This window comes from Muscardinus avellanarius (assembly GCF_963383645.1).
Source record: "Muscardinus avellanarius genome assembly, chromosome: 7".
Classification (NCBI taxonomy): domain Eukaryota; kingdom Metazoa; phylum Chordata; class Mammalia; order Rodentia; family Gliridae; genus Muscardinus; species Muscardinus avellanarius.
Genome location: NC_137793.1, coordinates 37,922,915 through 37,949,116, shown reverse-complemented (window position 1 = coordinate 37,949,116; position 26,202 = coordinate 37,922,915). Strand labels below are relative to the sequence as shown.

Below are 26,202 nucleotides of genomic sequence, written 5' to 3'. Positions count from 1 at the left end.
TATTCTTTATTTTGAAACACAGTCTCACTAAGTTGCGGAGGGCCTAAGTAGCTGAGGCTGGGCTATCTGCGAACCTCTATCTTCCAGTCTCCACCCCCCAACTGCTGGGATGACAAGTTTGCGCCACCACGCTCGGCTCAAGCCGCCTTTATTTAATTGGAGTCTTTTAGTCAGCCAGTCATATTTGCAGATGCTGGTAAAATTAGCACATGTGTATCACATTCCATTTAGTCTCACTGAAAAATTAGTTTCACAAACGTTCTCTAGTTATAATTTTTACTCATGATTGAAAACTCCTGAAGAGTATTCTCAACCTAAATTTATAGCCCGTTGTCACTGCATGTTTGTGCCGCTGCTCAAAAACCAGGTTGGACTCATTTTTATATCATCACTAATCTTAATCTTTAAATTCTATTTTTCCAAAGCTATCCCAGTTTACAACCTCAGAATTCTCTCCCACCCTTGTATTATCATAATTAAATGATACTTTCATCTTATAAATAGGTATTAATAATGGTAGTTCTTACTGTTATCATTAGTTCTTACTGTTATCATTATGGTTTTTTGAACCATAAATACACTCAGAATTCTTTTATTTCATCCCTGGGTTTCATGAGACAGATGAGGAGGAACCAAATGAAACTTTTGTTAGGCACTGGACATTTCCCATATAGTATCTCATTTGATCCACTGAAAATTCTGAAAAGTAGATAAGACTGTCTCCAACTTTTAAATCAGGAAACAGAAGCCTTAGAGTGGATCATCTATAAGGTTGAGGAGGTCATGGAGATCATAGAGAACTAAATTCTGAACCCATATTTTCAGTCCAGTGATGGCGGTCCAGCACCAGGGCTTTCTAACCCTTTCCCAACCACATGCACCCAGCACAGAAGGAAGTGGGGTGTGTGGAAAAGAGCCCAACACGGACGAGCACAAACCTGAAACGTCCATAGGTCCTTGGGCTGTAATAAGTAAGAGCGAAGGGCAGATCTGTGGTCTATTCCTATGTCTAAAGATAAAGGTTTCCCAGCAGGACCTTCAGTAGACTCGACCCAGGCTTGTCCTCTGGCTGTGTGAGCACCAGTTTGGGGTTGAGTTGACGTCATTCATGCCGCTCTTTCAGATTCACTTTTCTCCATGAGAGCTAGCGAGCTCAGTGCTGGTCTTGGTTTTGTTACCTTTTTTTCCTTCAGTATGTAGTTTTAAAATACTGTTCTGTGAAGTCCAAACCAGTGTTAACTTGGCCATTCTATTTCAGATCTCTATTCCGGCTTTCTCAGTAACCCTGATAAAGAAAACCAAAACTGCTCTTCTAGTGCCAAATGCCCTGATCATAGCGACAGTCACAGACAGGGTAAGTCCTGCCGGCAGGAGCACCTTGGCTTTGTGCCCCTGCTCTGAGCCCGGCTACTTTAAATATCATCATCCATGAGTATCATCGTCCTTGATGGGAAAGCAGAAGATATACTATAAGACTAATCTTAAAATTATCGCCTAGAGATATTGCTGTAATATCATTTCCCTGAATAAGATGATTTAATCTAATATAATTGTTGCCAGTTTTAAATTTCCTTCTGACTTAATTATACTTGCCTGACCAAGGTCAAAAAATAAAGTTCTTTTTCAGTTTCTCTTCTCTTCACATCTATTCAGTCAGCCTACACTAATAGATTTGATTCCTTTAATATTACCTTTTTCCCCTTTTTTGTGGTACTGGGGATTAAACCCAGGGGCTTTCTACCTCCAAGCTATACCCCCAGCCCTATATTTATTTTTATTTTTGAAACAGGGTCTCACTGAGTTTCAGAGGGTCTCACTAAGTCACTGAGGCTGACAGCAAACCTGCAATCCTCCTGTCTCAGCCTCCCACGTACTGGGATTACAAGTGTGCACCACCACACCCAGCTAATACTACTTTTTAAAAAACAAGAACAAGCTTGCTGATGGGGTGAGGCAGGGTGATACTGAAGTATTCCTGGGTGAGTGTGCCCAGCCTCCTCATACCCTCAGTAGGAGCCTCCCCAGTTGCAACTTCAGGATCAGTCCTCAGACCTATGTTTTTTTGTTTTGTTTTGTTTTGTTTTTGCAGGTCTGGGGATGGAACCCAGGAGCATTTGACCTCTGAGCTATACCCCCTGCCCTATTTTTTATTCCTTATTTTGAAACAGGGTCTCATTAAGTTGTGGAGGGCCTCACTAAGTAGTTGAGGCTATCCGCAAACCGCAGTCCTCCAATCTCAGCCTCCCAAACGCTGGGATTACAAGCGTGTGCCACCACGCCTGGCTCTCACATCCTTTTTGCTACCACCTAGACAGCCTCTCTTCTATCCAGAAATTCTACTGCTGTTAATCACTGGGCTGCCCCAGATATGTGCAACCAGAAATATTTCCATTAAAAGTGGTATTTACAAAGCCAGGCGTGGTGACACATGCTTATAATCCTAGTACTTAGGAAGGTGAGACAGGAGGATTGCATGTTTGAGGACAGCCTCATCAAGTAGCGAGACTCTGCTTCCAAATAAATCAAATCAGTCTGGGTGTGTAGCTCAGAGGTAGAATGCCCCTGGGTTCAATTCTCAGTACCACAAAAAATGTACTATTTACAGGTTAGGGATGAGCACAGTGGTAGAGTGCTTGCCGAGCATGCCTCATGCCCAGGGTTCAATCTCTAGCACTGCAAAGAGAGTTATTTATTTCAGCTCAACAGGAGGAAAGGAATAAAAATGCTTAGTTACTCATTTTTCCCTTGTAATCATTTTTTTAGTCTTTAACCAACAATTTTTATGAAAGCATAAAAGCTACATTCTATTTCTAGCCAGAGTAGATAACTTATAAAGAGAAGAGAAACGATGGAAAGATCAAAAGGTCTATTCTGAGAAGCTAGAAAATAAGTTAATATATCTATTTCAAGATGTTTTAAAATACTAATAGTAGGCAGTAAGTATGCCAAGACATACACCAAGTGCTTTCTTCAGGTCGTCTTACTTGTCCATACCACCACCCTGTAAGAGAAGAGTGAATAGGAAATTTCCCCGATGTTACCCACTTATATCAGAGCCAAAATCTGTAACTGATCTAATGCCAGAAACCACAGTGTTCAATACCTTAGAATATAATAAGTGCTTACTTGAAAATTAGAACAGGTTCTCTTGGTGGATGAGAGGGATCATCACAAACTCATAGGAAGGGAGTCTGAAAAGATTCCAGAGCTCGTGTAGATGGAAGAGTGAGTGTTTATGTTTTCTGAGTATACTGATTATGGTAAAGTTTTTCTTATATCATTTGTCCAGCTCTGGTCTTACTCTTTTCCCATCGCTCACTTACAAGCCTCCACTAGAAAATTTCCATATTTGTAAAAGGAAGAATCTGAAAGTGGATTGAAAAAGAACTGGCCTATCAGAACTACTGAGAAGTGTTCAGTGGGCATCTAGGTCAGAGCTGAGAAAGCAGACCCAGGGGAACTGCTAAATACCTTTAAAAACAAAAACAAAACTGGAGAGCGAGAGACTTTGAAGAGGACTTAGCAAATATCACTAGCCTTTTCTTAGCATCTAGGCCTTCCCTATCTCTGATTTTTGGGGCATCCATGTCAAACTTTTAGAGCCTTCACTCTGCCCTACATTTTTTTTTATTACTCCTAAATTGAATTTGGAGGTTTCATTCCTATTTGGGGGAAAATACTTACTTTATTCCAGAAATGAAATTTAACAATTAAGTATTTGAATGAGAAGATGAAGAATACAGACTAGAGGGTGGTCTGTGACTTTGTGTGCATGTGTATATGTGTTTCTGTGTCACTAGGATTGAAATCAGTAGTGCTCTACCACTGAGCTGCACCCACAGCCCTTTTTTAAAATTTTTATTTTCAGACAGGATCTCACTAAGTCCAAGGCTGGCCTTGAACCTGCAATCCTCCTGCCAGGTTTATAGATGAGTGCCACTGGATCTGACTGGTCTCTGTCATTTGAAAATGAAATAACTATGTGCAAACACATTTTAAAATTCTCAACTCATGCTTCTGGTCAGGGAGTATCTGCTAATAATTATTCTCTTTTGTTTTCCAGTACATATTTGTCTCCTTGCTCTCCAGAGATTCAACTTACAAACTACTAAAATCTGTGTGTGGCCATTTAGAAGTGAGTATGTCTTTATCCTGGGTCTGAGTTATTGTCTTTCTTCTGTATTTCTTATGGTTTCGTACTTGATTGTTTTTTTTTTTCATTTTTTTCCAATAATTTCAGAATATAAGTGTTGGAAATAGCCCCATTCAGTCTTCAGCTGAAAATTGTTTCCAGGCAGACCGTCCTTCATCTCTGCCTCTGGTAAGTTGCCCACATACCTATCTAAATGCAGAAAAGGGGATTATGTCCCATAATTAAACTGTATTTACTCACTGACCAGGGCATGGGAAGAATTTAGGACCACAGTGTCTGAGGCACTGATGAAGCAAAGCATATCCCTCTGGAAGAAGAGAATGCCATTGGAGACTATAAACGTTTTTCTAGTAATTGAAGAGTTGTTCCACAAAAGAAAAGAAATAGTAGTTCTATTATTACTAGAAAATAAATATAGTTCTGTGATTACTGTGGGTTCTGACATTAGCTCAGGTTGCAGATAGTGGGCTGTCTTGGTGAATTACTGGTCATCGAAGGTCTTGCTTGGTTTGCTTGTCAATTTGTGTGTGCATGTGTGGTGCTAGGGATAAGCCCAGGGCATCAGGCACATGAGGAAAGCATCTGCCGCTGAACTGTACCCCAGCCATTAGTAGTGTTTCAAAGGGTGAGGTGGGACATGAGTCAGTCCAAAAATGTCTTCTATATTCAAAGCACCGTACGAGTGTATGCTCTAGGAAACCAGGAGCAATCAAAATGAATTCTTAGGGCGTCTCTTCCATTGGGCTGTTGGGTCCCTTTTCTCCTCAGCCAGGGAAGGAGGCTAAGCTCATCCCTGGAGGGTCTTTGTCAGGACTGCCATGATACAGGTAACCCTGTTTGTTTGTTTATTTGTTTGTTTGTTTGTTTGTTTCTGATATTGGGATGGAAAGTGAATTTTTGCCTTCATAGCCTTTATAGCCTAGAAAAGATGAGGAAAACTGAGAAATAACTGTAAAAAGGAAAGCTACAATACCCCAGCGACAGACAAGGCTCATTTGATTCCCTTAGACTTTGTTGCCTGCAAGGGAAATCCCCAGTGGGAAGTAACTCCCATTTGTACAAGATTTGTACCTGTAATGAAATATGTTTTCCCAAGAGAGTTCTAACTATATCACTCAAATGGTTATTCACAAATTGATTTGATACTATTATATTTGCCTTTAGTGAACCATAGTTTCAACATCTCCTATAAATCTTTTGAATTAAAAAAAAAAAAACTAGTAGGATTGAGCTGGGCATGGTAGCACACACCTATAATCCCATTACTTTGGAAGGCTGGAACAAGAGGATCACAAGTTCAAGGCCAGGATCACCAACTTGGGGAAATTCTGTTTGTTTGTTTGTTTTTTAATTTTTTTAAGGGCTAGAGGCGTATCCCAGTGGTGGTAGAGCACTCCTGAGTTCAATCCTCGGTGCCACACACACAAAAAAAAAAAAAAAGAATAGGATTAAAAACATGTTCGCACAAAAACTTGTAGCCATGATAGCCAAAAAGTGGAAGGAACCCTAACATCTTTTAGCTAATGAATGGATTTTTTAAATGTGATACATACACATGGTAAGATATAATTCAGCCATGAAAAGGAGATGTAGTGCTATAACATGCACCATATGGACAGGAGTGGAAACATCATGCTAAAGAAAGAAGCCAGACAAAAGGCCGTGTCATTGCAGTAATGGATGTTTCTCAGCTTCTGGTGGGGTTCTATCCCAATAAACCTATTATAAATTGAAAATACTACATGTCAAAATGTATTTGATATGCCTAACCCACTAAACATCATAGCTTAGCAACACAGTACACTGTAGAACATTGGACATTCCCCGTCATAGTCACATTGCTGGCACTACCTGGAATCAAAGAGTGTTGGAGGGCATGTCACTGGGCCAGGGAAAGACCAAAATTTTGAATCTGACGTGTGTTTCTACTGAGTATCTATTGCTTTCATACCATGATAAAGTCAAAAATTTGTGACACAAGAATTGTCTATGAAATATTCCAAACATGCAAACCATAAATTAGTGGTTAACAGGGAATAGTGGTTAACAGGAAACTGGAGGTGACTAATAGATACAAACTTTCTTTTGGGAGTTATGGAAAGTTCTGGAATAAGATAGCAATAAGAGCCGGGCGTGGTGCCACACTCCTGCAATCCCAGCATTCGAGAGGCTGAGACAGGAGGATCGTGGTTCACGGCCAGCCTCAGCTACTTAGCGAGGCCCTTGCAACTCAGTGACACCCTATTTCAAAATAAAGAATAAAAAATAGAGCTGGGAGTGTCACTTGGAGGTAGAATGCCCCTGGGTTCCATCCACAGTACCACACACACAAAATGATATCAATAAGATAGCAGTAATGATTGCACAGTGTTGTGAATAGTCTAGAAACCACTGAAGTTTTTTTTGTTTTGTTTTGGTTTTTTTGTATTAAAGTTGAACCCAGGGCATCTACCTCCAGTCTATACTCCCAACCCTTTTGAAACAGAGTCTCGCTAGGTTCCTGATAGTTTTTCTAGGTGCTGAGACTGTCCTTGAACCTGCTCTCCCCCTGGCTCATCCTCCTAAGGGATTACAGTATGCACCACAACACCCAGATGAATTGCACATTTTAAAATTGCGAATTTTGCCGGGCGTGGTGGCGCACGCTTGTAATCCCAGCATTCGGGAGGCTGAGACCGGAGGATTGTGGTTCGTGGACAGCCTCAGCTACTTAGTGAGGCCCTCCACAACTTAGTGAGAACCTGTTTCAAATTAAAGAAGAAAAAATAGGGCAGGGTTTGTAGCTCAGAGGTCGAATGCCTCTGGGTTCCATCCCCAGTACCGGGGGGAAAAAATGGTGAATTTTATAGTACGTAAATTTTATCTCAAAAGTAGTGGAAAGTGGTATAAAAAACAACTAATCACATATGATTTGGAATCCATTCATATGGTTCAGATCTGGGCTCTAACAGACAAGCTCTTCATCCACTACGAAGCCAACCTCACAGTGTGGCTGAAAGAGTAAATACAGAGATATGTGTAAGGAACATTGCATACTGCCTCCGTGGTAGGCATTCAGTACTTTTTTATTTACTGTTTATTTATTGGTACTGGGATTGCACCCAGGGGCATCCTATGTCCAAGTGATCCCCCAACCCTTCTTAATTTTTATTTTGAAACAGGGTCTCACTAAGTTGCTAAGGATCTTGCTAAGTTGATGAGGCTGGCCTTAAACCTGTGATCCTTCTGTCTCAACCTCTCAAGTACTAGGATTACAGGCATGTGCCATCACATCCAGCTTTCAATAAATTATTAAATTGAGTTAAATATTTCAATTTTCCTTCCCCTCTAAATTCTTGTTTAAAATTTAAATAAATGGTGAAATGACCAAAACATGGCAAATTCAAGGCAAAAGATTTGCTTACACAATGAGTCTCCGTTTGGCAGCTAACCTAGTTGTTAAAAGCTCAGCCTAATTATACCTTCACCATGATATTTTGATGACACCATGTATCCCTTTACTTCCTTAAGCACTTTAGAAGAGCCCATAGAATATAAAGTAAAACATCTCTGCTTTTTTCCTTGCTCTTCTATAGTCCTAAAATTAAATGCAATAGTACTGACCCCATTTTGATCCAGTTGAGGAAAGAAAAACACTGAAACTTTCTCTCCATGGTGTAATTGCCAAAGCCATTTCCCTCAAGTCAGTCTCAGAAGCACAAGCAGGTAATCCCAGTGACTGGGGAGGCTGAGGCTGGATGATCATAGGTTTAAGGCCAGCCTGAGAAGTTAGCAAGACCCTGTCTTCACGATAAAAAGGGATGGAGATGTAGCTCAGGGTAAAGTGCCCCTGGGTTCAATCCCCAGTACCGCAGAAAATAATAAGGAAATTAAGCTGGATCTGGTGGGACACACCCACAATCCCACTTCTTGGTAGGCTGAGTGAGACAGGAAGAGTGCAGGTTCAAGGCCAGCTCAGCAACTTGGTGAGACCCTCAGTAACTTAACAAGACCCTCTTTTAAAATGAAAAATGAAAAAGAGTTGGGAATATAGCCCAGGGATAAAATGCCACTAAGTTCATTCCCCCGTACTAAAAAATTAAATTGAATAATAATTTAGCAATACCTTTCTCTCTGTCTACATATTCAAACTTGGGTTTAGAGCTTTCTCCACTTTTTTCTCCTTTGTGTCGATTGCACTCGATTTTCCTCACTACAAAATGCTGGTGAGACTTCTCCAGTTTCATGCAAGAAGCTTTTCGATCATTAATGCTCCAAGGTTTTTTCTTTTCCCTAGACATTTATTATTTCAACTAAGTTGGCCATGGTTTATGGAATCACCGAGAAGAGTCTCAGTTTCAGTAACCAGATATTCTGATTTGTTAAGAAAATTTCAATAATGTGGGGTAATCCTTCATTTTCTGTATTTTATGGGTCAGGCCCAAGTGAGATGGACAGGGGTTATAAAAGCCCGGCTGTTTACTAAAGAACATTGGGCCTCTCTTTCCTGTTTAATAAAGAACAATTGGCTTCTCTTTCTTTCCCTGTCCCCCTTCAGGATTTCAATGATGAATTTTCGGATCTGGATGGAGTGGTTCGACAAAGAAGTCAAGACATGGAAGGATACAGCAGTTCTGGTTCTCAGACTCCGGAATCTGAGAACTCTCGAGGTCTAGTAACTCTTTTTATCTTAATTAAATTTGAATCCCCTAGAAAAGCTCCTCATCCCACACCTTTGAAAACAAAAACAAAAACCCATCTTATCATCCTTGGGTAACATTTGGGAAAGAAATCTAAGGAGAGCATGACTTGAAAATTCAAAGGAAAGTAACAGTCTATGTGGTTAAAATCCAATGTCTCTTAGACATAATACTAGGGTAGTTGAGGAAGAGCAATGTATAATATTTTCTTATCTCTTATTTCAGTAATATCATTAATTGCTGTAGTGGAATTGTCCTTGTGGAGTGGGGTGAAAGCAGGCTGTCCTTACATCATTTGATAACTTACTTGCCTGAGTATTAGATTTCAATCCCCAGCCACTTCAACTGACCTGTGAGAAAGTTCATCTATGTACTCAGCCTTTATGGCAGTTAAAACGATCGACACACTCTGTGGTTGTTTCTGTGTTCTTAAATGCACTGGGAGAAAAACTGACGCAGCCCCCTTTTGGCTTGGTAGATTTCCATGTGACAGAATCCCAAACAGTTCTGAATGTTCCCAAGGGAGAAGCAAAACCAACCCGTGCAGATGCCCATGTGAACAGAGTACCTGATGGGAAAACCAAGAGTCTCCCTGGACATGGTAAGGAGTAGACATGTTTTGAGCTATCTCTTTGTCATTTTTAAAAGGCCCCAGTGGTAGATGGTGTGATGACCCATGTCTGTAATCCCAGTACTTGGAAGACGGCGGGGGGAGGGGGGGGTGTCAAAGGTTCAAAACCAGCCTCAGCAACTTAGTGAGACTCTCAGAAACTTTGCAAGACCCTATTTCAAAAGAGCAAAAAGAAAAATGGCTGGGATGTAGCTCATAGGTACAGTGCCTCTGGGTTCAATCCCCAGTACCACAAAAAAAAAGTCCCAGTGTTTTCCTTTAGGACTGCCCTTTGTATTCCCTCCCCTCCCTTATTCATCAAACAAATAGTACCCAGTACTGTGCTTGACTTGAGGGGTACAAAGGTGAATTGGCTGAATTAGCCTTCATAGAGGTCACTTTTATTATTCTGAATACTTTGAGATTATGATCCAAAAATCATGGTAAAACTCAAATTATTGAAGATTTTTACTATCAATCTCACTAACATATTTGGGGGCAAAGGGGGGACAGGTATACAGAATGAAATATATCAAGTGATATGAGCATGTATGTTTGTATCACTCTGAATTTCACTATGATGTATAATTACATTGCACCAATACAAGTTTTTATTTTATTTTATTTTATTTTATGCTGCGGATTGAACCCAGGGGCATTCTACCTTCAAGCTACACCCTCAGCCCTATTTGATTTTTATTTTGAAACAGGATCTCGCTAAGTTGATGAGAGTCTCACTAACTGCTGAGACTGTTCTCAAACCTGCAGTCTTCCTGTCTCAGCCTCCCAAGTGCTGGGATTACAAGCATGTGCCACCATTTCTCACTTAATAAAAGTATTAAAATGAGGCCAGCTTCGCCAACTTAGTGAGGGGCCCTTAGAAACTTAATCAGAAGCTGAGCGTGGTGGTGCACGCTTGTAATCCCAGCATTTGGGAGGCTGAGACCAGAGGATCGCAGTTCATGGACAGCCTCAGCTACTTAGTGAGGCCCTCTGCAACTCAGTGAGACCCTCTTTCAAAATAAAGAATAAAAAATTGGGCAAGGGATGTAGCTCAGAGGTCAAATGCCTCTGGGTTCCATCCCCAGACCTGCAAAAAAAAAAAAAAGAAAAAGAAAAGAAACTTAATAAGAACCTGTTTCAAAATAAAAAACAAAATTTTCTTTAGGGACATAGTTCAGAAGCAGAATGCCCCTGGGTTCTGTCCTCAATACCATCAAAAAAAGAAAAAAGAAAAGAAAAAGAAAAAAGTTCAAATTATTGACTTATTTCTTATTGATTATTCTAATAACTGTAATGACTGGTTACTAGGTATACTACCATAAGAGCAAGGATGGTGTTGTATTGTTCTCCCTGACTCCAACACAGTCTTGACACAGAGAAGGCTCTCTGTAAATGTGTGTTGAATGGAATGTGTTGGGGAGAATTGAAACTCCTGGTTAAGGTGAGAGCTCGACGGCTTCCGTTCATACGGTCCCTGGTTCCTCTCACCTGGAGTGGTCACGTGCCTCAGGTGCCCGTGGAGACAGCACTAGACGAAGGAGGTGTGCCTTAGTGTTAAAGTATTGCTCTTTTGGTTTCTACCCAACAGGTCAGGCAGAAACCATCGGAATCTTGCATAAAGTCAAGTCTCAAAAGTGTCTGGCTCTTCACCACATCCTCATCTTCTATGCAGTTGTGTAAGTAAACGTACTTACTGTGAGTGGCTTAAGCGAATGATTGATTCTCTAAAGGAATAATCTCTTCACATTACCCAACATCTCAGTTGCCTCTGATGTGACCCAAATATTTTTTTGACAATTTCTCCCTTGTACTTTGACATGCTTTTTCCTTAAGCATAGGTCACATTTTCATAACGATCTGTACCAAATCCAGAGATCTGAGTTCTGAGTGGACTATATTTGTTGGAGAGTTGTCCAGTAAATTATGAAGCATCTTTTCCTTGTTATTTATTTTTCCATCTGTTTTCTGTCCTCCTAAGAAGAGCCAAAGCATTTTCAAAATGTCATCTCCCTTCCTGAAAACTTAGGCATGGATGTCTTAAACTTCCCCCATGAGCTTCCAGTCTGTGGCCACTTACTCTTTCGAAAATAGCCTGGCCCAGTTTTAGGCTGTTCCTCACAACCAGTGAAGATATGCCTAGTCTGGTTTTCAGATAAAGCAGGGAATTTGTGAGCCACTGGAGATCAAGGCTGGGCAACCTGCTCCCAGCCTTCTCTAGCAGAGGGAGACAGTACCAGGAGGGGGGAGGAGGGAGGACCTGGTCATCCAGCTGGGGGTTCACTTTGAACAATCTATTTAGAATAGCTATTATTTGCAAATAGCAGGACTTGGGCCATAGGATTTTAAGTCTCTTCTGGCTGTAAAGTTCCATAACAAGTAACTTGTTTTTAAAAAGACCTTTTAAAGGATCCTTAGCCAAGTTGTTCTGGAAAACACCTTGCCCTACACATATAACATTGGCTCTGAGTTTATTGTTTTATAAACATCAGGTCCTGGCCATTAACCTCTTGGAAATTACTCTTTGTCTTTCTCCAGTGTCTGTGCATTAATCATCTCGACCTTCTACATGAGATACAGAATTAATACTCTGGAGGAGCGGCTGGGGTCACTGAGCTCCATCATGGACACCCACAGTACTGAGTAAGACGTTTTCCCCCAGCGTTGCATCTGCCTGCTGTTCTGATTAGTGTGACAACTGACCCAAGCTTAGCATTCTTAGCAAATAATAATTGAGAATACATTCTGTATGAGACATTTGGTTATGTATATATGTGGCGAGTGAAAAGGTAGAAAGATCCTAGACATGACTGACCTGACCCCTCACTATCCTTGAGTTGCTATTGTACCACCAGTAATATGGCAAAAAATAAGCCTAATTTACATTCTCTTGCCCTGTTGTTCCAAGATTCAGTTGTGACTTGGTCTCTTTATTCAACTGTATAAGTTCATCTGCATAAAATGGCAGTGACTTGAGATATTTAAAGAAGGAAAGCAATTCATCTAACTCAGTACCTTTTATTATGCATCACTCTTCATATTAACTAATTTATTTACAAAATTTCTGAGCGCTCTAAAGTCTTATCACTAGAAATTAGTTGAATATATTTGTGAAGATTTTTCTTCAGCCATTTTTGAACATGCCTTACCTAATTAAATCTATTCAGACATAGTATATTTACGTGATTGTTTTGGTGTATTGCCTGACAAGTAAAATAAAATCACACTTTGAGCCAGGCATGGTGGTTCATTTTCTAATCCCAGTATGTGGGAGGCTGAGACAGTACAATCCCTGGTTTGCAACCAGCCTCATCAACTTATCAAGACCCTCCACAATTTAGTGGGACCCTGTTTCAAAATAAAATAATAAATAGCAATGGGAATGTAGTTCAGAAGTAGACTGCCTCTAGGTTCAATTCCTTAGTACCAAAAATAAAATAAACTTTGAGCTTAAGTTTTAAACGTAGAGATTACAGTTTTCCCTCATATATTTTCACCATAACCTTTTAAGAGAGCTGTTATTCCCACAGATGAGGAAACTGAGACTCAAAGAAATAATTGGCTTATGTCTTATAGTTTTTAATAAAACTACAATTCAAATGCAGATATAATGCTGGGCCTGGAGACACACCGAGACAAAAGGATTGCAGGTCCAAGGACAGCCTCTGCAACTTAACAAGGCCCCTCAGAAATGTAGTGAGACACTGCTACAAAATAAAATAAGTCCAGTGGTGTAGCCTGGAGGTAGAATGCTTCTGAGTTAAACCTTCATTACCGCAAAAAAAAAAAAAAAAAAAAAAAATGTAGTTCTCTATAACTACAAAGACCATAGACTTCCCTAACTACTGGTGTCTCTCAGACTTTAATGTGCATCAGAATTGTCTAAAGAGCTTATTCAAATAGACTGCTGAAGCTGGGTGTGGTGACCCATGCCTATAATTGCAGTACTTCAGGGTCTACGGGTCTACATTGAGACAGAAGGATCACAGTTTTGAGGCCAGCCTCAGCAATTTAGCAAGGCCCTCAGCAACTTAGACCCTGTTTCAAAATAAAAAATAAACTAAAATAGGACTGGGATTGTAGCTTGGAGGTAGAATGTCCCTGGGTTTCATCCCAATACCACACACACACACAAACACATACACACACACACACACAAAAAAAAAAAAACCTAAAAAAAAAGCAGACTGTTGTACCCATTCGAGAGTTTCTGATACAATAGCTCTGAGATGCGGCTTCCTGTGTGATGCTGCTAGTGCTGGACTGGGATCTACACATATATCATCCTACAGCTTTCGTTACTGTCTGTCTGAATTACCTAAATACCTTCTTCTGTTGTTTGCATACATGGTGGTACACAGGTTATTTTTTGAACCATAGGAATACATTTGAGCCAATAAAATACAGAAGTCTAATAAATAGTTTGGAATAGATTCAGACCCAGCCTTTACTCTCCCATCTTGTTCAAAATATTAATAGAGGGAAGAGGTGACTCCAGATTATGGCAGACTAGTTCACTGTCACTTAAGTATCGCATAAAGAGTTGATTTTATTAGAAAAATAAACCTCATGCCCCATTATCATTTAGTTAAACTGGTGGTGATAAGCAAGAAATTCCACCCACAAATGGAATATTTATTCTGCTCTTGAAACAACCCAGGAAGAAGTACAATCTGAAAAATAACCCTTCAAAGGACAAAAGATACACAAAGGCCACTTACAACATGAGGTCAGGAGTGACAGACAGGGTGGGAACGGCTGCTGATGTGCTTGTCCATGACCGGGCTTCTCGGGATTTTGTCCAGAGTGGCCCATCTCTGCTGTCCCAGTGGTAAATCTACCCATAAGATTCGATTCTTTGTTTGCTTAAGAGCCATCCTTTTGAATCCATACATGCTACCAGCTTTGTTAACATATTAATAGCCTGCAGACCACAGACTCCACAGGGAATGAGGTCCCCAGGGTCCCAGCCAGTGGTCAGAATACAGGTGCCCCTCGGCCTTCTGTCATTTGCCAAGTCTTGGCCCCAGATCCCTCAGCTAGAAACTCAGAGGTTTAGGATTCTGTGTCTATGGGTACTAAGTACTAGAAAGTAAACATCTTTTGAGATTAAGGTAATCATCAGTAATTTACCAAGTGCCTCTACCTCAAAATTAGACCCTTTGTAAAATAAATCAGACCACTCACTGCCTTTCAAAAGCTGCACAGATAAAATTAAATCATGCCTAGAAAGTATAGTGACATTAGAAACCATGGTTCTTAGCCTTGTCACGGAAATTTGTTAAAAAGCTTTAGACCAAACCAGGCGTGATGGCGCACACTTGTAATCCCAGCATTTGGGAGGCTGAGACAGGAGGATTGCGATTTGCGGCCAGCCTCAGCTACTACTTAGTGAGTTCCTTTGCAACTCAGTGAGACCCTGTTTCAAAATAAAGAATAAAAAATAAGGCTAGGAGTATAGCTCGGAGGTAGAATGCCCCTGGGTTCCATTCCTAGTCCCACACACACACCAAAAAAAAAAAAAGCTTTAGATTATCTTTCCAGGAAAATGTATTTACTGTACCTCAGATCTCTTACATTAATTGGTACAGGATCCTATAGATCCCATGCCATAAAGAGTCAAATGGTAAATATTAAATATACCTGTTTGATTATAAGACAGGGTCAATTATATTTGTATGACAGGTCTCAAGGAAAGAACTAAAAAAAACTTATATTTTAATGGAAATTTGGTTAATTAGAGATAGACATTTCTAAACTTCAATGGGAATTTCATTAGCTAGAGATAGACATTTCTAAACCTTCTGAAAGTCCTAGTATAAATCATATCTTTTCGCATTTTAAAAAATAAGATCTGTATGTGATTGTGAAGAGCAATAATTCTTGCAAACGTATTCTGTGATAGGAAGAAGAGAATGTTAGGAGTTAATAAAAGGGGTCCAAGAAACTGGGAGCTTGAGAACAATTGCCTGATTTTGTTTGGAAGCCAAGGCACAGCTTGTCCACTTGAACAAAAATAGCTTAAGAGATTTCCAGCTGAGCATTTTAGAATTAGTACCCTGGACTAATTCATCGAGTCTGGAGTTGGGGATTACTGCACGGCCTTTCTGAACAAGTGAAATGTTCAGTCTCTCCTAGTTTTCTGTTGGGACAATTTTAAAATGTGCTCATTCCGCTTCCTGTGTTGCCATCCCTGCCCATAACTTTTCTTTTTGTTCTTACAGACAGACAACACCATTTGGCCTGGGATCACAAGTACAATTAAATGTGGAAGTCCTCTGCCAAGAGCTTACAGCTAACATAGTGAAGTTAGAAAAGGTGACCTATTTCTTCCCATGTTCAGGGGCAATCATCATAGTTCCTGTCAATTGCCATAAGCTAGGGAATATACATGCAAACAACTCAGTCTGCAGTCACAAACCTAAATAACCACACACCTGGCCGGGGTCATAGCACAGGTGGAAGAATATTTTTTATTTCCATAAAGAAATAGATTTTATCCTCATTTTCTTGAAAGACATGGTCTCCTTAGTCTGTCTTCTGTGTTTCTTCTTTGATTAGATATTTCTCTGTATCCTAGGGTCCAGTGGCATGTGACCACTGTTTGACAAGCACACAGTGGAGAGACTCAGTAAGAAGCAATCTGGAGACCAGTGGCCTGACCAAAGTATGCAGCTTCAGTGCCACCCAGCTTATGCTTGCCAACATAAAACATTGCATTCAATCCCTATTATAACTGGGAAATAGGTGTCTGTTTCTATCTGATAGGGAAAAAAATAAGTTTCATTACCTTGCTCAAAATGACACACCTAGAAAGTTGACCAGATATCTGGAATTTGAGCCAGGTCTGTCAGACAGCAAAGTTGTGCTTCAGTGCCTTCTCTTGGGGGGCTTGGTGTAGCTCAGTGGTAGAGCATGTGCTTAGCATGTGAGAGGCCCAGGGTTCAATTTCCAGTGCTAGATAATTACATTGATAGATCAATTGATCGATAGATCAGTTTATCAAGTAGCCCTCTCTTAGTGCTTCTTGGACTCCAGCCTTTGGCCTTATGGATAAGGCCACTGATAAATTTCTAACTCTAAAGTTTCTTCCCAGGACTAATTTGTCCTTATCTTGTTGCGTTCTTAGAAGGTAATAGGAGGATGAACTAGAAGAAGATGGTACCATGCCAGAAATATCTCATAATTAAACCTAATTAACAGACCTTAGTTTCTACTCCTTTCACTGTTTCTGTCCCTTATCATCTGATAGGAACTTTTTTGTACCCTAATACTTAAAAATACAGAGTAAAATATCAAATAGTTCAGCCGGGCATGGTGGCGCATGCTTGTAATCCAAGCATTTGGGAGGCTGAGACCCGGAGGATCACGGTTCGCGGACAGCCTCAGCTACATAGTGAGGCCCTCTGCAACTTAGTGAGACCCTGTTTCAAAATAAATTTAAAAAAATAGGGCAGGGTTGTAGCTCAGAGGTCAAATGCCCCTGGATTCCATTCCCAGACCTACAAAAAAATAAAAAATAAAATAATTCATTAGAACATCTCTCACAAATGCCCAGTACATGGTAGCAGTGCAGTTATGAGAAGAAATATGAAATACAAATAAGCAAAATTATCTTTGTTTTCCTATACCAAATGCTATCTAGCATTGAACAACCAAGGGTTGGGAATAAAGGGTTTACCAAACTTTTTTTTTTTTAAATCAAAATCAACATAGACTGTCAGGCATGATGGCACATGCTTATAATCCCAGCATTTAGGAGGCTGAGACTGGAGGATCATGGTTTGCAGATAGCCTCAGCTACTTAGTGAGACCCTTTGCAACTTAGTGAGACCCTGTTTCAAAATAATGAATAAAAAATAAAGCTGGGGCTGTCGCTCAGAAGTGGAATGACCTTGGGTTCCATCCCCAATACCACACTAAAAAAAAAAAAAAATCAACATAGAAAAGATATGAGTTAACTATTCATTTAAAAACAAAGTTAAAACATTGGGTTCTGAGAGTTGAAGAAAACTGTATTTGTTTTGTTTTGTTATAAAGAAATGCTTCCTATTGTTGGCTTTCATGATGACCCAGAGAATGTGGTGGTTTTAATTTTCTACTTTCTCACTCTGACATGCAAATGTTCCTTGGATCCGAAGCACACAGAATTCTGCTGCCTTCTGCCTCTCTTCCCACTCTTCTGAAGCCCTGGCCAAGACTCCACATTCTATAATGAGGGAACAGAACACGAAGGGCTTGTTTACAGCCGGTCAGCAGCAGGCCGGGCCTTGTGCAGCACTTGAGACCAAGCCCAGCTGGGCAGCTAGGGAGGCTCCAGGAGAACCAGTGCAGACCACTTTTGTCCCAAAGCACAATCAGTAAAAAGTGGATTGGGGTCAAAATGTTAGCCAGGTGTGGTGGTACACAACTGTAATATCAGTAATTGTGAGGCTTCGACAGGAGAATCACAGGCTCGAGGACAGCCTCAACAAGTAGTAAGACTCTCATCAACCTAGCAAGACCCTGTTTCAAAATAAAAAATTAAAAAAACATGGCTGGGGATATAGCTCAGAGGTAGAATGCCCCTGGGTTCAATCCCTAGTACCACCCAAGACAAAAGTACATGTTGACATTCTAAATAATTATAAAAGGAATGCTCATAGGAATCTAAGTATTAAAAAGAGTTACCAGAGCCAGGTGTGGTGGCACACACCTGTAATCCCAGTACTTAGGAGGCTGGGACAGAAACACAGATTAGAGGCCAGCCGTAACAGCTTAGCAAGATACCCAGCAACTTAGTGAGACCCTGTTTCTAATAAAAAATAGAATGACTGATGAGTGTAGCTTAGAGGTAGAATGCCTCTGGGTTCAAAACAATAAAGTTACCAGGCCACCCGGTCTCCTAAGAGGCACTCACAATTACACAGCACAGCAGCACAGCCTAGGGGTGAGACAGAGCTCTGTGTGTGTGTGTGTGTGTGTGTGTGTGTGTGTGTGTGTGTGTGTGTAAGGATGCGAGAGCACCAAGCTCATTGTACACAATCCCACACATTCCTTTCCGCTGCTTCAGGGGCTGGTCTATCTGAGGCTCCTAACTTCCCCTGGCAGCGGCTTTTCTTTTTCTATTCATGGTGTCACTGCTCTTTCCGTCCTCTTCTCTGGCAATCTAAGAATAATTTCCACACCCTTCCCCTTTTCATTTGCCAGTGGCTGACTAATTTCTCAGCAAACCCTGTGAGTCTACCTTCCAATGTCTCCTCTCTCAGTGGGCACCACTTTTGTCCTTTCAAGCCCCTGGCTACCACTCTGATACTGTGAAACTGAATCTTATCCTGGATTTTCTTTGTATTTCCCTAATTACTGCTGAGGAAGAACATCTCATTTATTTGTCTACCATCTGGTTTTCTTCTCTAATTTGCCTATTTACCTCTTTTGTCTTAGCGGTGTGTTTTTTGGTCTTAGTAGACGTGTCTTACATATTTGGGATATCTTTCTTTCATCTCATTTCTTTTTGTACCTTCCCATTCCTGTTTTTCCACTTACTCTTGACCCAGAGCGATAGGCAAGGAAGACCTTGTGCAGGAATATGGAGTGAGAAGTACTTTTGAAGGTAAAGAATTAAATAGTAGTTACTTTCTTAGTACTAGAAGTAGCATTAATGTTAGAGTGGCACAGTAGAATGTAAGTTTTGGGGTCAGACTTTTGTTCTTATTCCGACTTTGCTACTTCCTTCCTGCGCTCTGGCCCTGTGGTGTGGTTCAGGTGCACAGCCTCCAGCTCCTGGCACATACATGTGAGAGCTCCTTCCTCTTTGCCTGCCCTGAGTATGCCCACAGGGTTCCACAGACTTCCTCCAGAAGGCATCTGTATTAGTCAAGGTTCTCTAGAGTAACAAAACCCTCAGGATATGTAATTATAAAGGGGAATTTATCAAATCTGCTCACAGTCCAAAGCAGCATAGTCCCAGTGGCTGCCTGCACGCGGAGAGCTAGAGGAGCCAGCAGCTGGCCGAGCGAGCAGTCTCACAATACGAGTGACTGGTAATGCAGTCCCAGTCCAAGATGGAAAGAAAGGCCAGGAAACTCTCTGGAGAAAAGTTGGTGAACAGCAAAAAGAGCTGAAGTTCAGTATGCCCAGGAGAGCAGATGCGCTTTCCTCAGGAGGAACCTCACAGGCCTCCTCCACACCTTCTGCCTTCCTCCTCTCACCTGGGTCTTTAGCCTATCAGAACAGTGCTGTCCACATTCAGGGCAGAACTTCCCTTTCAGGCTACCATTCCATGAGCCAGTCACCTCATTAACACACCCAAAGTCACATAATCTTTGGTGTTTCATAATCCAGTCAAGTTGACAATTCAGACTGATCATCAGTGTCTGAGCCCATTTCTTTCTCTCTCTCTCTCTCTCTCTCTCTCTCTCTCTCTCTCTCTCTCTCTCTCTTTTTTTTTTTCTGTGTGTGTGTGGAGCCCAGGGACATTCTACCTAGGAGCCACATCTCCAGCCCTATTTTTTTTTTCTTTGTTTTGAAACAGATTGGTTAACTCATAAGGAATGAGGTTTCAGCTCATGGTTCTAGGGGCTGGGACATCAAAGATCCAGGGGGCTCCATCTAGTGAAGGCCTTCTTATTGATGGGGACTCTGCAGGATCCTGAGGTGCCATATGGCATCGCATAGAGACAGTAAGCCTTCTATCTTGAGTTTCTCTTCTTCTTATAAAGTCACTAATGCAACTGAAGTGGTAAAGGTCCCACCTTAAAATACCATTAGCATATGACTTCAGGGATTTAAGTTTCAACATGATTTTTAGAGGGAACAAAAACCCAGGCCATAGCAGAAGAATACATTATCTTTCTTTTGATCCATGGGGCTCCCTATTCCCATCATAGTATTGGTTGTTGAAAATCCCTTGCTCTGAATTTTTTTAAATTCATTTATTCAACAGAGCGTTTTTTAATGCCAATATTGGACTTTAGCCTTAAGGTATGAAAATATGACATTCTTGGTCCCTGTCTCTGAAACTCACAATCTTCTTGGGAGTATTGTGCACGATAGCATCTAATAGGAGTGATAAGTATTTGATGTGGCATTTTTCTACTTACAGCTATAGAGTAGATTCTGTAAAGACCAGTTTCCCACTATCTTTCAATGTATTTGGGTCACACTCAGTTCTCTGTTCTTTTTCTCCCATCTCATTTCTCGCAATCTCTACTGATATTTTCATCTTTTGCTACTCCTTTTTCAAGTTCTTTTTTTTTTTTTTTTAGTATTGTGGATGAAACCCAGGGGCATTCTACCTCCAAGCCACACCCCCAGCCTTATTTTTATTCATTATTTTGAAACAGGGACTCACTGAGTTGCAAAGGGCCTCACTAAGTAGTAGCTGAGGCTGTCGGCAAACCACGATCCTCCTGTTTCAGCCTCCCAAATGGTGGGATTACAAGCGTGCACCACCACACCCAGCTCTTTTTTCTTTTCTTTATTTTGTCTTTCTTTTTATTTTTTTAATTTTTTAATTTTCTTTTTTTTTTTTTTGCGGTACTGGGAATAGAACCCAGGGTCATTCTACCTTCAAGCTATATTTTTTATTCTTTATTTTGAGACAGGGTCTCACTGAGTTGCAAGGGACCTCAATAAATATCTGAGGCTGTCCAAGAACCGTGATCCTCCTGTCTCAGCCTCCCTAATGCTGGGATTACAAGTGCACACCACCACACCTGGCTTCTTTTTTCATTTTTAAAATAGATTGTCAAATAAAATTCTACTCCTTGAACAAAGGTTTGCTCATGTCGACCTAACCTACATGGAGCTTTTTATTCAAGGCAGAACAGAGTAATCTTGAGCATTATACAGGCCACAGCAAATACATCCTTAAGACACTCCATTCTACTTACTAACAGGAGCTTCTTTTTTATTATTTCAAGATACAAAACAACTTACAGAAGCTGCTTGACAATAGCGACTGACCAACCAGATTGCTGGGGCCAACACGATACCTCAAGTTTCCCTAGAAGACGGTGCTCCCGCGGCCTTCTTGCTGGGCGCTCCCTGCTGGCCAGAGGCGCAAGCGGATGAGAATCAGGAGTGTTTGCACTGGGGGGTCTCCAGCTCAAGAAAGGGGGAAGGAGAATCATTTTGCTTCTTGTGCAATAAAAGTTGACCTTGTCTCTCTGAGGAAGCCGTTGTTGCTGCTACTGCTGCCTGAAGGAAACAGACTCATCTCTGGAGGTCTCAGGAAGGGCCTGGTGGACGCTCTCTGGAACGATCCTGGTTCGGCGGTTCTTGTGACTGTCTCAGGAAACACTCCATCCCGTGCCTGTGGAGTCCTTTTCACTCCCTCGCATCCCTCTTGGCCAATCGTGAAACTAAAGGATACATCGTGTGCCAATGGACTCACTGTGGTCCTTTAAAGAATTATCCCTGGATCTCCAAGAAGGCAAAAAATGTCTCTAAATGGACAGGTTTGCTTCAAACAGATAACACCTGCCTATGTCATCTGTTTTGGGTTTTTATTTTTCCTTCCGCTGTTATATTCTGGTTTAAATCATGTATGTGTCCTAACTTCTTGATTCCGTTTTGGTTTAAAATGTCAGGCAAAGTGAATTAAACCATCCTTTTTATGTTCTGTTCTTGTAATCCTTAGTTGGAGTGATTCTTACCCACCTCAGGTCAAGAATCTATGAGGCATAAGACTGAAATACTAAATTCAACTTACCTTGAAACCAAAACTAATCTTTAAGCCAAAAGTTGTAACAGTGATTTAATACAGGATGAGAAACACTGAATCTTTAGATCATAGGTGGTCTGCATGAGCAGTTGGGATGCAGGATGCTGAAGCCTGTTTCAGCGTAACAGTTGTATGTCCTTCTCTGCTGACTGAAGTAAAGAAATAACTGGTGGTTTGCTAACTTTATTTACCATAGGGGTTGGCTGAATTTTATTAATAATTACGTACGGTACAAGATCTGTAAGTATAAAACATATTCTGTTTCTATTAGCAATGCATTTTATAATCATTTCTATGAAATGTATTTAATCGGATAAGCTAATAAGTGGATTGGTGACATCATTTGTATCTGTTAGCCTCCTAGACAACAACTGTGCCTGGAGCACCTCTGGCTTTTAATAAATACTCATTGGTTAAAACACTTGCTAACACTGTCTTGTCAGTTTGTAAAAATCCCTTTAACAGAGCCTTACTGTGCTTTTTTAATGCTTTCTCTGCCTCATTCTGCTACTTACAACTTACTTCACACATCTTTTCTCCCAAGTATTTAGTAAATAATGATTTAGTTCTTGGATTACAGTGGTATCAGGAAAAGAGGATAAACTTTTTTATGGTACTGGGGGTTAAGCCCAGGGGCATTCTACCTCCAAGCTATACTCCCAGTCCTATTTTTTTATTCTGGGATTTAGTACTGGGATTACAAGCATGCACCACCACAATTGGCTGAAAGATGAATTTTGAAATCAGAAAAACAATGTTTGAGTCCTAGGTTTGATTCCACATTTTACGAGTTGTGTGACCTCAGGAAAGATATTTGACCATTAACCCTCAGTTGACTGATAAAGATGAAAATGCTCCTACTGTAGCCAGGCGTGGTGGCACACACTTGTAATCCCGGCATTCGGGAGGCTGAGACAGGAAGATAGAGGTTGGCGGACAGCCTCAGCTACTTGGCGAGGCCCTTTGCAACTCAGTGAGACCCTGTTTTAAAATAAAGAATAATTTAAAAAACAGGGCTACGCATGTAACTTGGAGGTAGAATACCCCTGGGTTCCATCCCCAGTACCACACACACACACACACAAGTACTATTTTAGCCAGGTGTGTTGGTGCACACCTCTAATTCCAGTACTTGGAAGGCAACTCCAAGATTTTTTTAAAATCCTGCCAGAAAGTCTCACTCTGACTATTCTTTCTGGAAATGCCTTTGATTATAAGAAGCTTTCTGATAGAAGGGCGAGATTGTGTCATGAAAAGACTTATGAGTCCCTTTGTCCTGCCACCACTGTGGGTTTTTTTTGTTTTTTGTTTTGTTTTGTTTTGTTTTTTTGGTGGTACTGGGGTTCCTGGAAGCCCTTCTACCTCCGAGATACACTCCCAGACCTATTTTTACATTTTTATTTGGAAACAGGGTCTCCTAAGCCAGTGCACACAGCTGGCTTCGAACCTGCGCGATCCTCCTGTCTCTGCCTCCCAAGCGCGGGGATTACAAGCGTGCGCCACTACGCCCGGCAGCCACTGTGTATTTTTAAGGATTTAAGACAGGAAGCTTGCCTCTGTCTCCACAAAACTACGACCACACACTGAGAATGTTGCCTGGTCGGTTTTGGCTGTCTCTAGACCACACCTGCATAAGTAATTTCAGCTACATGTTTTTCTTTGTTTTCATCTCCCTGCCCACTGTATCATGCCTGGTGGTGGAAGGGCCAATCATCTCTGTCCTCAGGCACTCCTGAGCCCCGCCCCTCCTTCTTGGGCCCCACCCTGCAGTGATGCTATTACTTACTGCTCCCTCGCTCCTTCATTCAAGGGTTAGGAAGGAGAACTCCATACATACATGTGGGCCATAGTCGGAGACAGAAACCCTTCCCAAGACCCAGAGCTGGGGCTGGCTTGCCGGGGGAGCCACTCTGGAGTGAGGGTTCAGTTCAAGGCCATAGACACAGAAGAGCTGAGGCGTGTTGGCCACTAAAAGCAATAATTGTGCAGCTTTGTCTAACCATGGTTATCCTAACAGCATTCTGATTTGTTTTCAGTTTTTAGCACTTTACTGACACAATGCATACAGTGTTTAATGTGTGCAGTTACATAGACATGTACTCATGAAACCATCATCAGTCAAGATAATAAGGCTACCCATCTTCTCCCAAAGAACTCCCTCGGCAATCCATCTCTCATGCCTCTCCCACACCCATCCCAAGCAACCACTGATCTATCTACCTTCTGTCTTCATAGAGTATAGTAGTTTTCATTTTCTAGAATTTTACATATATTGATCCATATAATATATACTCTCTTTGGTCTTGATTCTTAGCATAATTATTTTCATATTTATTGATTTTTGCAAGTTTCAATAGATCATTCCTTTTTATTGCCCAGTAGTATTTCATACATATATATGTATATTGTACATATATGTGCGCATATATATGATGATATATGATATATATGTATACATATCATAAGTATGTGTGTGTGTATATATATATATATATATATCATAAGTTGTTTAGTAATTCTACTTGGTTTGTTTCGAGTTTAGTTTATTATAAATCTATGATGACCATTCTGGTTCAAGTCTGTATAGATACACACTTTCATTTCTCTGGGTAAACAGCTAGAAATGGAAAGGGTGTTTCATATAGTTTAAGAGACTATGAACTATTATCCGAAAGTACAGTATTTTGCATTCCCATCGACAGTGTGCGAACATTCCAATCTGCCGAGCGTGGTGGCACACACCCGTAATCTCACTACTCGGGAGACTGAGACGGAAGGATTGCAGATTCCAGGCCACCCTCAGCAATTTAGTGAGGCCCTCAGCAACTCGGCAAAACTCTGGTTTTTTTTTGTTGTTGTTGGTTTTTTTTTTTTTTTTTTTTTTTTTGGTGGTACTGGGGTTCCTGGAAGCCCTTCTTCCTCCGGGCTACACTCCCAGACCTATTTTTATATTTTTGAAACAGGGTCTCTTACGCCAGCACGGCTGGCTTCGAACCTGCGCGATCCTCCTGTCTCCGCCTCCCAAGCGCGGGGATTACAAGCGTGCGCCACCACATCAGGCTCAAAACTCTGTTTTAAAATAAAAAATAAAACAGGGCTGGGGTACAAATCAGAGGTAGAATGTCCCTGGATTCAATCCCCAGTACAAAAGAGAGAGAAAAGGAAAGTTTCAGTTCCTCCACATTCTTACCAAGACATGATATGATGTCGTTAAATTTTAGACATTCATTACCAATGTCGATCTCAATACCCTGTATGGGGAAGGGTGGAGAATGGGGAGAGAGCTGGGAGCCCACCAAGTATGTGTGCATGTAGATCACTATCACTGTGATTTACATTATATGAGACTATAATGCACCAATAAAAGTATATAAAAATAAAGTAAATTTCAGGCATTTTAATACGGGTGTCTTATAACTTGTAGGGTGTTTGTTTGTTTGTTTGTTTGTTGCAGTACTGGGGATTGAACCCAGGGGCATTCTGCCTCTGAGCTATACCCCTAGCCCAACATTTTATTCTTTTTTTTTGAAACAAGATCTCTCTAAATTGGGGAGGGCCTCACTAAGTAGCTGAGGCTGGCCTTGAACCTGAAATCCTCCTGTCTCAGCCTCCCAAATACTGGGATTACAGCCGTGGGCCACCACTTTGTTGTAGTTTTAATTTGCATTTCCCTGATGACTACTGACTGAGCATTTCCTCCTGTGCTTATTTGTTATTGTGTATCTTCTTTGTGAAGGGTCTGTTTCAGTTAGGTGGGAGGGGGTTGCCTTTTTTTTTTTTTTTTAACTGAACTGTTTTCTTTTTTTTTGTTGTTTTGGGGGTTTTGTTTTTTCTTCTTTTGCGGGTCTGGGGATGGAACCCAGGGGCATTCGACCTCCGAGCTACAACTCCTGCCCTATATTTTATTCTTTATTTTGAAACCGGGTCTCACTGAGTTATAGAGGGTCTCACTAAGTAGCGAGGCTGTCCGTGAACCGAGATCCACTGGTCTCGGCCTCCTGAATGCTGGGATTACAAACTTGCGCCACCACACCCGGCATGAACTGTTTTTAGT

At 41.0% G+C, this 26,202-nt stretch overlaps 1 protein-coding gene across 6 annotated transcripts in view; it reads left to right on the top strand.

Moving 5' to 3' along the window:
- GRAMD2B (GRAM domain containing 2B) overlaps positions 1–21,387 on the top strand; it is a gene marked incomplete at both ends in the record, with an annotated part of 151,296 nt that extends 129,909 nt beyond the window's left edge. For 4 of the 6 annotated variants that reach the window (XM_080698309.1, XM_080698308.1, XM_080698313.1 and 1 more), the window contains 9 exons: positions 1,259–1,354; positions 4,064–4,135; positions 4,241–4,321; positions 8,691–8,802; positions 9,311–9,433; positions 11,034–11,121; positions 11,981–12,085; positions 15,667–15,760; positions 21,346–21,387. In XM_080698309.1, coding sequence (XP_080554435.1) covers positions 1,259–1,354; positions 4,064–4,135; positions 4,241–4,321; positions 8,691–8,802; positions 9,311–9,433; positions 11,034–11,121; positions 11,981–12,085; positions 15,667–15,760; positions 21,346–21,387 — 813 coding nt within the window. Of the gene's footprint in view, positions 1–1,258; positions 1,355–4,063; positions 4,136–4,240; positions 4,322–8,690; positions 8,803–9,306; positions 9,434–11,033; positions 11,122–11,980; positions 12,086–15,666; positions 15,761–21,345 lie in introns of all 6 variants that reach the window. The other 2 variants (XM_080698312.1, XM_080698310.1) reach the window with 1 other exon arrangement.
- Positions 21,388–26,202: the final 4,815 nt, after the last annotated feature.